Here is a 12,203-nt window from a genome sequence, read left to right as displayed (position 1 = left end):
AGATTTTAACAAGGCCTCCTTCTCTCTCATCAGCGAACGTCACGACAAACGGATGAGCGATAAGGTATCAGCCACTGAATCTGCGCATACAGGCTTGGGCAAAGGGGCGAGATGACATCATGTGGCTCTACTAAAATTAGCGCTGCACCTTCATTTGCCGGTTCTTTATCGCCATCCGCCTGTCGTGATGTAGGCTGCTGCGGTGCGCAGGCCTGGCCAAAATCGCGGTGGCGACGGGCGAGCTCGAGCTCGCGCGAACCATCGCCAACATTCCTGCCTGCCGCTGCAACGGGACCATCGGGTCACGGCCGCAGCTGATTTCGTTCGCTCAAACCACGACTGAGAGCACCACAATCGCGGCGCACAAATGCGCTAGTCACGTGGTATAATTTGTATTTCGCGGGCTTTCTTTTGAGCTCGGAAAAAAAGATACACGTGAGACTTTCTTTATCGCAATTAATGGAATGGGGGTTTCTGAAGGTGCTCTACAACTTTCCAATTCACATTTTTGGTCTAAAGTCGATATTTAATAAATTAGAAAAATTAACGTAATTAGCTAATTAAGTAATTGCAAAACAAAAAATTGCCTGTAGTGCGCAAGGAGGCTGGTAGTTGTATGCAATTGGTTTCACTGACCTACCTCAAAAATATTATTTTGTACCCCTTGGTTCAAGTTAGCTGGGACACCCGGTATATATATATACACACCATCTACTACAATTTTTAGTTCACATTCTTCAAACCGCTGCTACATATCATCACTGAGCAGACCTAAAGGGGCTCTCGTGCAGTATAAGATGCAAAGGTTTCCCTTTGGATGCAGCGGGTTTCCGGTTTTCGTTGATACAGTGCGGAAAATGGTAAGCGAAATCGATTGGGCAATCGCGCGCTATAATACACGAGTCCACTTAATAAAATAGTCATTACTCAGTTGTTAGCACTTTTTAATTGCGTAATCAAAAGTCATAAAATGAAACATTTATTAAAGGCAATAGGGATTTGGTTCTCACCACTGCCGATATCAACGCAACAAAAGCGTGCATGTTCGCCAGTGAGCTTTGTGCACAAGCTTCCCCTTGTCTAGACATGGAGTTTCCATATTAACGAGCCAAGGAGAAAAAGCAACCACTACCGCCGATTTTATCCGAACCCACTACCTCGAATTTCGCGTCCAGGGTTTTTTCAACTCAACTACAGCGGTTTTTTTTTTTTTTTTTGCTTTATTTTTTTTTTTTTATTTCACACTCACATGCACAACACGACCGACCGAATTATGTTAGTTAATTCTGTAATGTAGCAACGACAGTTGAATCTTCTGCTACTCGGGTGTTGATGTTGCTTGTAACCGAACATTGAAAGTGTCCACCGTCGCCATTTGCGGTAATACTGGACTACGGCTGCTGCTGTGGTTGATGCTTGTCATGTTTCTGACGCGTGGTGTTTTGTCGGCTCCACCGCGTTGCCTTCTCGGACACGGTCATGAATGGTCTCTGCCGGCTTAATAGGGGAATGCGACTAGCTTGTACGCCACAGTGGCCTGTGTCTCGCATCCTATCGTAGTGCAGAGTGCTTTTTATTTGAAGGTATGAATATTTGAGCTAACGGCCCGACGCATAGAAAGAACACGGATGAAACTTGATACGTTTTAAAATATGAACCAGCTAGACTAACAAATTTACTAAGGCGTGTTTCATAATTTTAGACATGCTAGTTTCGCAAAAATTACACACGTTCTGTCTTGTGTGTGTCTGTTTCGCGCAACTCTCACGTCTAAAATATTGCACCAACTATCCTGACAACACATCCTGCTGTATTCTATCACCAGTCATTCTAGCTGTAGTTTTTGAAGCGATTGAAAATTTCAGAAGAGAACGTTTGTATTCACACAAAAGCAAATTTCTAAAAGCAGTGGTAGTACATGTAAGCGGGACGTACTAAGTAGCGCAGTAAGGCTTCTTCCTCTCCCTTATTAGAGTCATTCATGCCAGCACAGGTCGCGCGTTTCTGGACTGATTGAAACTGTGAGAGCGATTGAATGCGCACTTGTCTGCGCTATGTTATGCCAGCCTGTGGAACGTGTAAATGCGTTGGAGCGATGCATAATTGGTGTTAATTACTGATTGAGCTTCAAAGGAGAGTCTGAATGGGATGTTTAACAGGTCTCTGTCGGACGAAAGCCCTGCAATTCATCCGCGCAACGGTACCCGTTGCCTGCCCTTTTCATATGGCGGTCATATTTTGTTTTTAACTTTATTGGTTCGCTTAACAATCTCCGTTCGGGTTTCGTTTCCTCGTTCCTTTCGGTCATTTATAGCTGCCTAAATTTGGAGTAGGGCTATTTACTTGCGGCGAAGTAGCTGTTTATGAATAGCTTGCGGTTTAACGCGAAAACGTTCAAGGGAACGTTCTCCACAAAATCTGGCGTCGGCATTGTCGGCGTTGGAAGCGAAAAATCACGGGCATGGCCGCTCACTGACTGGCCGCCGGATTCTATGGTGTCACGAGACCATACGACATTTCCGAAGTGACTGGCACTCCCGGCTTCCTCATTGAATTGGGAAGGTGAGATGGGATCCGGCTTTCCACGACTCTCGTATCCCGAGTTGACACGCTGCCCCCAGGTATACGCGGACACGCTCGTACGTATTGGTTAAAGCGGTGACAATTATATCTATGTCTGGTGGCCTTCTTTCATATAACGTAGTATACTAAACTTTGTGCTGATGATTGTCTGTGGGATAATAGAGGCACAAGTCTAAGATTACCGGCTAAGCTAGTAATCAGCGCATGTACAAAAACAAGAATCCGCAAGAGGAGCTGCAAGCGGGAGGCATTAACGCGGTCGCGTCATACACCCTCAAGGGCGGAGCTTAAGGGCCCGCCCCATTTTTTCTGCGTTCTTGTCATTCGCGTTTAGAGATTTCTTATTCGGTACCTCATTGTCTTGGCGGTATATAGGAAAGTGGGGCGGAACTTCACTTGTCATCTTTGGCTTGTCTGAAGTGTGTATACGATTCACTTCTCGCTGCTGGTCTACCTTCGAGTCAGCAGCCAATACATTTCGTCTTATTCAGTTAGGCTCTCTCGTTTTTCCGCTTTGAGGCCCGCCAAAGTATAATCTAGCCCACACTTTATCTCCGGGGAACGAGCGCCGCTTTCGCATTGCCCGTTGTGTCGCAAGGCGGTGTGGGTAGGACAATTTATTTTACAGCAGCCCAAAATACCACATGTCTCTCAGGGAACACCTTGAAAATGCCAACCCCGATGTGCGCAGCACGGCCGGCTGTCTTGCTTGGTCGAGCGCTTCGAAAGCGCTCGCTTCGAAAGTACCTCCGGGAGTTCCGTACCCACCTCCGCTCGTCTCGCCCTTTGCGCACTCTCCAGAGAGAGTCTATTAACAAGCATCGGATTGCGCCGTCTCGTAAACCTGGACGTTCGCGGTAATACTTCACTTGCTTGGCCCAACATACATAAAAATTTATTTCTTTTCCGCAAATACGGAATAAAAAGGAAAAAAAAAAAGCAAAGTGAATTTTTGTGGTTCTTTCGATACGGTGATGTGAAATAACGCTGACGGAGGGATAGTGACACATTTTGAGAACAAAAAAATTGACTGAAGTTTATGTACAAAACTTTACAGTATTCACAGCAAGTTCGGGCAGAACATATGTATCTGGCTACCTCGGCCTAGCTGAATATGACCGCATCGAGCCATGACTCAAAACGATGAACTGTACTCCACTGCGTGGCTTTAAAGTCTCGAGGTCCAGCCCACATCGAAAACACATCCAGTCACGATAAACGTCAGCGGGATTGGGTACTACTGGTGCAAACCCCACTTTCAGTTTTTGCTTTACTCAATGCTCTCTCCCTAAAATGCACACTTCACAAAAATCATTAGCTGATGACCAAACGTGAGAAATGGAGTCAGGGTACAGCCAAAATGATTGGCCTGCCCAATAGCTCATCCCGCTCGTAGCTTCCGCAGCATGTGCGAAGCCCTCTAACCCAGAGCAACTATAGCAGCAAGAATACCACGTGTCATCTTACGCAACCTTATCCCTGGCTCTCGTCACGCTAATGTCGTTAAGGGAATGGGTAGCCGTTTCTCACGGCAGATCATGGTAATACTTGCAACGTCAGTGACCTTCAATTGGTCTACAAACCAAACAGTAGCGATGTCCTTGGCTGCCTACACAAACGGGTCTCCGATAAAAACCCGTGACGTCGGTAATCCTTGCAATACACAGCGTCCTTCCACAGCGTACCCGTCGGCAGTCTTCCTGCCTGCTACCCGTCAGTGCTATACCTTTCACCGACCTTTCAGGCATTAATTAGTTAATTAATTAATGATAACAACAATCATAATAACAGCAATAAAAAGAAGAAGAAATACAGATAACCGAAAGGAGAGTGCTCTCAACTTCACCGTCGCCGCAGAGGAGCGGCCCTTGCGTCTTTGTACAAACGACTGAGATGAGGGAGGAATGCTTTCCCAAGACTCGTATCAGCCAAGTTGGAAAGAAGGTTCTGGAGTTAGATTTTTTTTTCTTTTCCTCCACCTTCGGGGCGTTTGGAAAGGTTCGTTCGTCCCTCGGCCGACGCAACTCCAGCTCCATTTGGCGGAGAGGAGGTTCGAGATGAGTAAAATATACGCTGACAGTTTCCGAGTTAAGGAAAGTGTTTTGGAGAGAGTCTCCTTAACAAGGTCTCTCCGTTCGCGTATGGGTTGCCTCATAGCAAAAACGCCCCCGGCGTGTAATTGCGCCCCTGTCGCGCAGCCGCAGCGCCCACCTGAGGAGAGCACTGTCCGTGCAGGAGAAATGGGCAGAGGGACGATAGTCTCGTCTCGGGAGCCTCTCCTGCACCGCCGTGCAGAAGGACACCCTCTGATTGAAAGCAACCCTGTCATTTTGCGCGGTTCGCCTACTATTGTGTCAGGAACAATAAGTGAGGTTTTCGCGTTTTCTGTTTCTTGGAAGAACAATAATGCGAAATGACAGAGGGATGTCGGAATCATGCGTTATTTATTTTGTTTTGCATCTGCTCTCTCATGAAAGACACGTAACAATATTAGCAGAAGGTTAACATAGGTTTAGCACGAATGCTCAAATTTCAGTTAGTCACTTCAGACCGTGTCAGTATTTTATCTGAACTGCTCAGTAGACTGCTAGCTTGTCTTATGTGGTGTACGTTTTCAATACTTCAAAAAAAAAAAAAAGCCTTAGCCTAAAGCTTGAGAAAGCGCCAAAGTACGAGAGAGCAGCCGATTGTTGGAGTATACTCGTAAAATTTCGGTATGTATATATTTTATATTAGCTGGTGAAGAATTAACAAATGCTGTGGTTTGCCGTCTAGATCAGCATTTTGCTACAGAGCGCAACTGCTAGGCGCATGGATCGCACATCGATGACGCAGTCGCCGCAGCAGAATCTATTGCGCATGCTGCCCTCTCACTCGCCGCTTCGGTGACTCGACAATGACTGGCGTCACAGTTACCATGGCACCTGTGACGCCAGGGATGCACGTCAATTATGGAGCGACAAGTTAGGCACGACGATATTCGCTTGATGCGGGGGGTGACCCCCAGTCCATGCCAACTATCAGCCAAGTGAGGCTTTCGACTTTATAGATGTCTACGCAACAATGAGTCGGCGATCTACATGCTATCGCCGCCGCATCCTCCTCTTCCCACTCGTGATGTTCTTTATTCTTGCAAAGCGTTCTTTATGTCGGGCTTTTGCGGGGAAGCATTTATTTTACGTTAGGGCATTGAGTATTATGGCTGCTTGAAAATAAGGACAATTGGGAAAGTGGAAAAATGGCGAGGAATATGGGACGGGTGTATCTACATAAAAATTGGCAGTGGCTTAGCTTGGTTAAGCCTGGTAATTGCGAAAGCAATAGCTATAGCTACGCCTAGGTTCAGCTGGTGGTGTAGCTGGTTGTGGTGCTTGTGGTTACGCTTATGGTCATGCAGTGATTCACTCTGGCCACGGCATATGGTTTTTTATTTATTTTATTTATTTGAACATACTGCAGGCCCTTTTCGGGCCCATGCAGGAGTGTTTACAATGCATCACTGTGCTCAAACAGAGTAAAAACAAAAAATACAGAGATGTTCTCTGATCCACACACAAAGAAAGTGTAGGAGAGAATTAAACAGAAAAGTCAATTTTTTCGATATAATTAAGAAACATTTCCACGGACGTACACTTCACCGCATCTTCAGGTAATTTATTCCAATATGATGTAGCATCTGGAAACAGGGAGTACTTGTGGATATTTACACGGCTGACTGGTTGACGAAGTGCTTTACTATGGTTAGTTCTAGACGAGTGTTTGAAAGGCGGGTGTAAGTATTGTGAATTGGTTATTTTGAAGTGGCCGTGAAGAAGTTGGAACAAAAACTTTAATCTTGAAATGATTCTTCGCTGTGACAGGCTTTGTAAATTTGACTGAGTTATTAGACTGGTAGCGCTAATTTGGCGTGAATACTTTGAATAGACAAACCTCACTGCTAGTTTTTGGATGCGCTCTAATTTGTTGATTAAATTTTTTTGATGGGGGCTCCAGACTATATCTGCATATTCTAGGGTTGGTCTTATAAGAGTTTTATAGGCATTGAGTTTAATATGGGCCGGCGTGTTACGGAGCTTTCTCCTTAAATAATGTAGTTTACCTTCAGCTTTAGAACAAATAGATTTGATGTAGGGCTCCCAGCGCAGGTTAGATGTTAGGATGAGTCCCAGATACTTCACCTGATCATATTTTTTAACCTGTGTGTCACCAAGTGTGTATGTAAAACTTAGAGGCTGCTTCTTATTAGTGAATGTGATGCTTTTGGTCTTATCTGCGTTAAGTTTCATTCCCCAGGTCATACACCAAGCGTGGATTGATTGTAGGGAATTGTTGAGGAGAATTTGATCGTCTGATTTTTTTACAGCTATATATACGACACAATCGTCTGCAAAAAGGCGAAGTTGGATCGATGAACTAACACAGGAATGAATATCATTTATATAAATGAGGAACAAAAGAGGCGCTAGAACTGATCCCTGGGGTACACCCGAATACACATCCAGGTTCTGCGAAACGTATTCACCTATTTTAACACATTGTTTTCTGTTCTGCAAATAGCAGGATATCCATGAAATAATATTGCGATCAATGCCAAAAGATAGTAATTTTGTTATAAGGTCATCGTGAGGAACAACATCAAACGCTTTAGAGAAGTCTAAGAATATAGCATCTATCTGGTTGCCTTCATTAATTGTGTTAGCAATGTCATTAGTAATTTCGGCAAGCTGCGTTACTGTTGAAAGCCCTGTTCTGAAACCATGCTGTTTTTCATAAATGAGGTTATTATTTTCTAGATATGAGATTATGGCTTTAAAAATAATGTGTTCCATCATTTTACAACTTGTGCTTGTTAATGATATCGGACGATAATTATTCAGTTCAGTTTTAGAACCTGATTTGTGTATGGGAATTATTTTGGCACAGCGCCAGTCATCGGGAACTACGAGTGTTTGTAAAGATGTTGCGTAAATTTTATGCAGGTATTTAGACACCCAGTCAGCGTATCGGGCTAAAAATGTGTTCGAGATGGAATCAGGACCCGGAGATTTTTTTGTGTCAAGTGTTTGTAAAAGAGAAAGGATTCCTGCTTCACTAATGATTATTTCTGTCATGGGTTCCTTGATTGTGTATGCAGGTAGAGAAGCGTGAGAGGCTCTTCTGGTGAAAACGGACTGAAAAAACTTATTGAATTCATTTGCAATATCATCAGGTTTACTTATGGTGTCGCCGAAATCTGTAATGATGGAACTAGTTGACTGCTCTTCAGATAAGTACCGCCAAAACTTATGAGGGTTGTGGGCCATGAAGGAAGGCAGGGTGAAATCAAAGAAGCGAGTTTTTGCATCTCGGACTTTGGTCTTTAAGCAGTTAACAAGACTTGCAATGTCAGTTTTGTTTCCTTTTTTTCGCCGTCGTTTTATTTTTCTTTTAAGTTGAATTATCTCGCGCGTTATCCACGGGTACTCCCTGTTTATGCGTTTTTTTTTTTAAGCGGAACATATCTATTTTCGCAAGTATTTACAATGTTCTTGAAACAGGACCACAGTTCACGCACATCGGTCAGTGCGCTGAATTCGGCAAAGCTATTCTCAAGTGCACTTAGAATTGCAGGATCATCTGCACGCTCATAGTCTTTGACAAAGGTTGGCAGTGTTTTCTTCTTTTTGCGAGTGACTGATATGGGGCATGACAGTACTAGCAGTTTGTGGTCAGATATGCCGTCTTCAATACGCACTGAACACCCTGGAAGTGTACTGCTAACAAAAATTGAATCAAGGAGTGAAGAGGAAGACGACAGAACTCGGGTGTTCTCGGTAACCAGCTGATCTAAGGAAAAACTAAATGCTGTAAATAAAAGTGTTTCCGCGCTTTGGGCATCTTTTCCGTCGTGTGAAAAGTCCGCCCAATTTATCCCTGGCAAGTTAAAGTCCCCTGATAAAATCAACTTAGATCTTGAGTTAGTGTGCTGGGACAGATAATCGTTCATTTTTTCAAGATAATCTGGCTGGGCGTTTGGGGGTCGATACACGCCTCCCAGTAATATACATTTACCGGAATGTGTTATTTTGCACCACACACTTTCGTGGTCATCAATACCCTTCAGGACTGAATATTTTATGTTGTTTTTAATAGCTATAGCTACACCGCCCCCTCGTGAACCCCTATCTTTACGTAGCAATTTATATGTTGATGGGACAACTTCCGAATCACGTACCTCTGCTTGTAACCATGTTTCTGTTATAATTATAATGTGAGGATGGTGTCCCAGAATTAGCTGCTCGAGGTGACCTAACTTATTTACTATACTTCTAGCATTGAATGACAGGATTCTTAGCGTTTTGGTTTTGGTTGGTCAGATATGATTGCTTGTCGAGCTTGCTGCTCCTGAATTTGAGTTAGGCTGGGTGTGCCCTGCATCATCGGCCCTTCTTGTTATTTCGACCCTGGCTTGTTGTGTTTCATCCCAAATGAAAACCTTGCCATTGACCTTTAGCTTGTCAAAGGACAGCGAAACCTTCGCCCCAGCCGCCCTCTCGCGCTCCGATGAGCGCCATAGCTTAGTGCGTAAGTCTCGTACCCTTTTTGAAAAATCTTCAGATATGGAAATGTTAGAGCCTTTTAGTTTGAAACAGCTTGACATAATATGCGTTTTCTCTGCGGAATTGAAGAAACGAACTATGACTGGACGTGGTGTTTTGCCTTTAGGTTTACCTATCCTGTGAATTCTTTCGGCCGATTTCACTTCCATGCCTAGCTTGTCTCTGAAGATTTCCTGCTTAACGTGTTCCTCAAGCGATTTTACGTCTTCCTCTGGTTCCTCAGTCACACCGTAAATCACTAAGTTGTTGCGTCGACTTCGGTTTTCTAAGTCATCTATTTTTGCTGTTATACCGTGAATGTGTTTGTTCGTACTTCTGTACAGTTTTTCACTTTCATCCAGTCTTTCTTCGCATTTCTTCAACCGACCTAAGTCGTTTTCAATTGTTTCAATTCTCAACCTCATGTTATCGACCGTTCTTTCGACATGTTTTAGGTTTGTAACTAACTCCTGCAAAGTTTTGTTTGTTTTTGCTTGTTCTTTCAGAATCTTTTTCAGTAGTTCGTTGCTAAGATGACTGTCGGAGTCAGAGTCGGAGGTAGGGCCTGGGTTGAGCTCAATGTCACCGGATGTCAACAGTAAAAGCCTAATGACACTATAACAGTCACAAAGCATGCTCAGGAGAAATTGTGGACTTGGTAGCACCGTCAGGGTTACATCATTGTCTCTAACTGAGGAAACAGAGTATTTGCCACCAACCTGTACGACAAAAACGTAGTGTATGAGCATTGGTATCCGGTCGGTGCCACCAAGTCCACTGAAGGGTCCAGCTGACGGGATCCTTGTTATATTCCCGCGTGGGCGTGGCTCCGTTGTCGTTCCGGCAGCAGCACGGTGATAGCGGCTCTCCGGGCTTGCTTCGCTGTAGCGCAGATTAAATTCATCTTCATGGAAAAGCAGCTGTTTAGCCGCCACCGCCGATAAACTGTCTTCCAACGGCACATGCGCGTCCGTGCTGGTGATGAGGCTGGACGGCCACAGAGCAACCTGTACGACAAAAACGTAGTGTATGAGCATTGGTATCCGGTCGGTGCCACCAAGTCCACTGAAGGGTCCAGCTGACGGGATCCTTGTTATATTCCCGCGTGGGCGTGGCTCCGTTGTCGTTCCGGCAGCAGCACGGTGATAGCGGCTCTCCGGGCTTGCTTCGCTGTAGCGCAGATTAACTATTGTTTATTGCGGGGTGCTACCTGGTTATTCTATGTATAACTAGTAGTAAGGCAAGGAGTGTCGTGGCTGCAACGATATACTTGGTTGTGGGTGAGGTTAAAGCAGAATGTACAACTACCGCTCCGGCACCGGCTGCAACGGCATTCTTTACGCCAGCAGAAATGAAAGCATCCCTGGAGACTGCGTTGGTTCCACCTGGCGCTAGGCCACCTCCTATAGTATCCAACGTTGCACCCCCGGCGGTAGCTGCGGCTGCAGCCCCATAATTCTTCTTAGCTTTAGGAGCATGTGGCACAACTGACGTTGGGCTTAACTCTCGGTGTTTAAGGGCGTACCCGAACCGGCGCCCCAAACGTCGTTCTAAACGATCTCACAACAGTCTCAGGGATGACGTCACTCCGGCTGTAGCGCTCCCTCACGGAGGAAGCGGGAGTTAGGCCGCGGCTGGTAGCTACCGCCTCGCGAGCCGACGGCGCGAGTTAGGGCCCTTGTTTTTGCGGCAGATGGGATGACGTCACTCCGACTGTAGCGCCTCTCGTGGAAGGAGCGGGAGTTAGGCCGCGGTTGGTAGCTACCGCCTCGCGAGTTGACAGCGCGAGTTGGGGCCCCTGTTTTTGCGCAGCTGTGCTTGGCGGCGCGCCAAAGGTCTCGCTAAAGGTCAATGGTAGCTACCGCCTCGCTACGCGAAGGGCTGCAAAGTGAAAGTAGTATTGCTTTCGCAATAAAAACTCTGCTACCCAGGCGGTCTCACGAGTCACGACCGCTTTCTCCTCTGCTCCCTCTAGAGGCATTCGTTGTTCCTGTGAAGCGTGCTTCGCCACAAGCTAGATCATTGTGTGGAAAAGTGTTCTTTCCGGGAAAGAAGAAAACTTCCAGTGCATTACGGATCCTTGCTTGGGGAATATTCGTTAAAAAAAATGGTGCGATCTTTCGCGTTTTTGCTGTGACGCTCTTTTTGCGTCTTTTTGTTTTCTAGTGGTCATTCTATTATTTGCCGAAAAGTATAACGTTAGCTAGTTTTACTCAGCTGTATTATTACCGTTCTTTTTCCCTGAAATGTTAGCAAACATATATTCCTATCTTTGATTCGATCGGTGTCAGCCTGTATTTGTGTCCTTTTTTTTTCTCGTACCTGAATTTACGACACTTCATCTGTCTCACATGTTGTTAGTATGAATATTATTATGATCATCATCAGCAGTCTTTGATTGGCCCGGAGCATCGTGTGATTGTATTTCCTGTTGTCGGTATTATTATTATTATTATTATTATTATTATTATTATTATTATTATTATTATTATTATTATTAATATTATTATTATTATTATTATTAGCGCAGTCTCTTCATTTTCATCGCTTTTGAAACTAACTTTTTTTTACCATTGTCATGACCAAGCCCGGTACAGGGGTCGTGAATGCTTCATATTTCATATGCGCAGTTTATTTTGTGCTTATTTTGTGCATTTTGTGTATATCCATATCAGTATCAGTAAAACTTGGATGTTGTGGCGATCTCTTTTGAGGTCTTGTTCGGGCCGGAGGTGCTCCTTATTTCTATGCTTAGGTTTATATATTCCCAGGCTATTTCGGTATGCCCGAGCATGCGATCTCTTTTGTCTTCGACAAGTGTCTGAATGATCTGGAACTCGGCGTGGTTGGTGCAGTGGTTAGGGCGCTGGACTACTGTGCCCAAGGATGCGGGATCGAATCCCAGCCGCGGCGACAGCTTTTCGATGGAGGCAAAAAGCAAGGCGTCCGTGTGCTTTGCGTTGTCAGTGGAGGTCGAAATTTTCGGAGTTCTCCACTACGGCGTCTCTGAATTCCCCTGAATGAATTCTCTGAATGAATATC

General features: G+C 44.9%; 2 protein-coding genes across 6 annotated transcripts in view; one reads left to right on the top strand and one right to left on the bottom strand.

Moving 5' to 3' along the window:
* The window catches only part of LOC146197787 (protein unc-13 homolog B-like), a 363,959-nt gene that overhangs the window by 236,180 nt on the left and 115,576 nt on the right, over positions 1-12,203 (top strand). The gene's annotated exons all lie outside the window — the stretch shown is intronic.
* Positions 7,169-10,505, bottom strand: LOC146197789 (uncharacterized). Its single transcript, XM_084593026.1, has one exon. It carries the CDS (start codon positions 10,196-10,198, stop codon positions 8,936-8,938), a length of 1,263 nt encoding a protein of 420 aa, XP_084449152.1. The 5' UTR covers positions 10,199-10,505; the 3' UTR covers positions 7,169-8,935.

This window comes from Amblyomma maculatum, chromosome 2 (assembly GCF_055883805.1).
Source record: "Amblyomma maculatum isolate TAMU_Amacu chromosome 2, ASM5588380v1, whole genome shotgun sequence".
In the NCBI taxonomy this organism is placed as follows: Eukaryota; Metazoa; Arthropoda; class Arachnida; order Ixodida; family Ixodidae; genus Amblyomma; species Amblyomma maculatum.
The sequence above is the reverse complement of the archived record's forward strand: the minus strand, read 5'-3'. Positions and strand labels throughout refer to the sequence as shown.

Coding starts and splice junctions, on each gene's coding strand:
- LOC146197789 (XM_084593026.1), bottom strand. CDS start 10,198: ATGCTCATACACTACGTTTTTGTCGTACAGGTTGCTCTGTGGCCGTCC.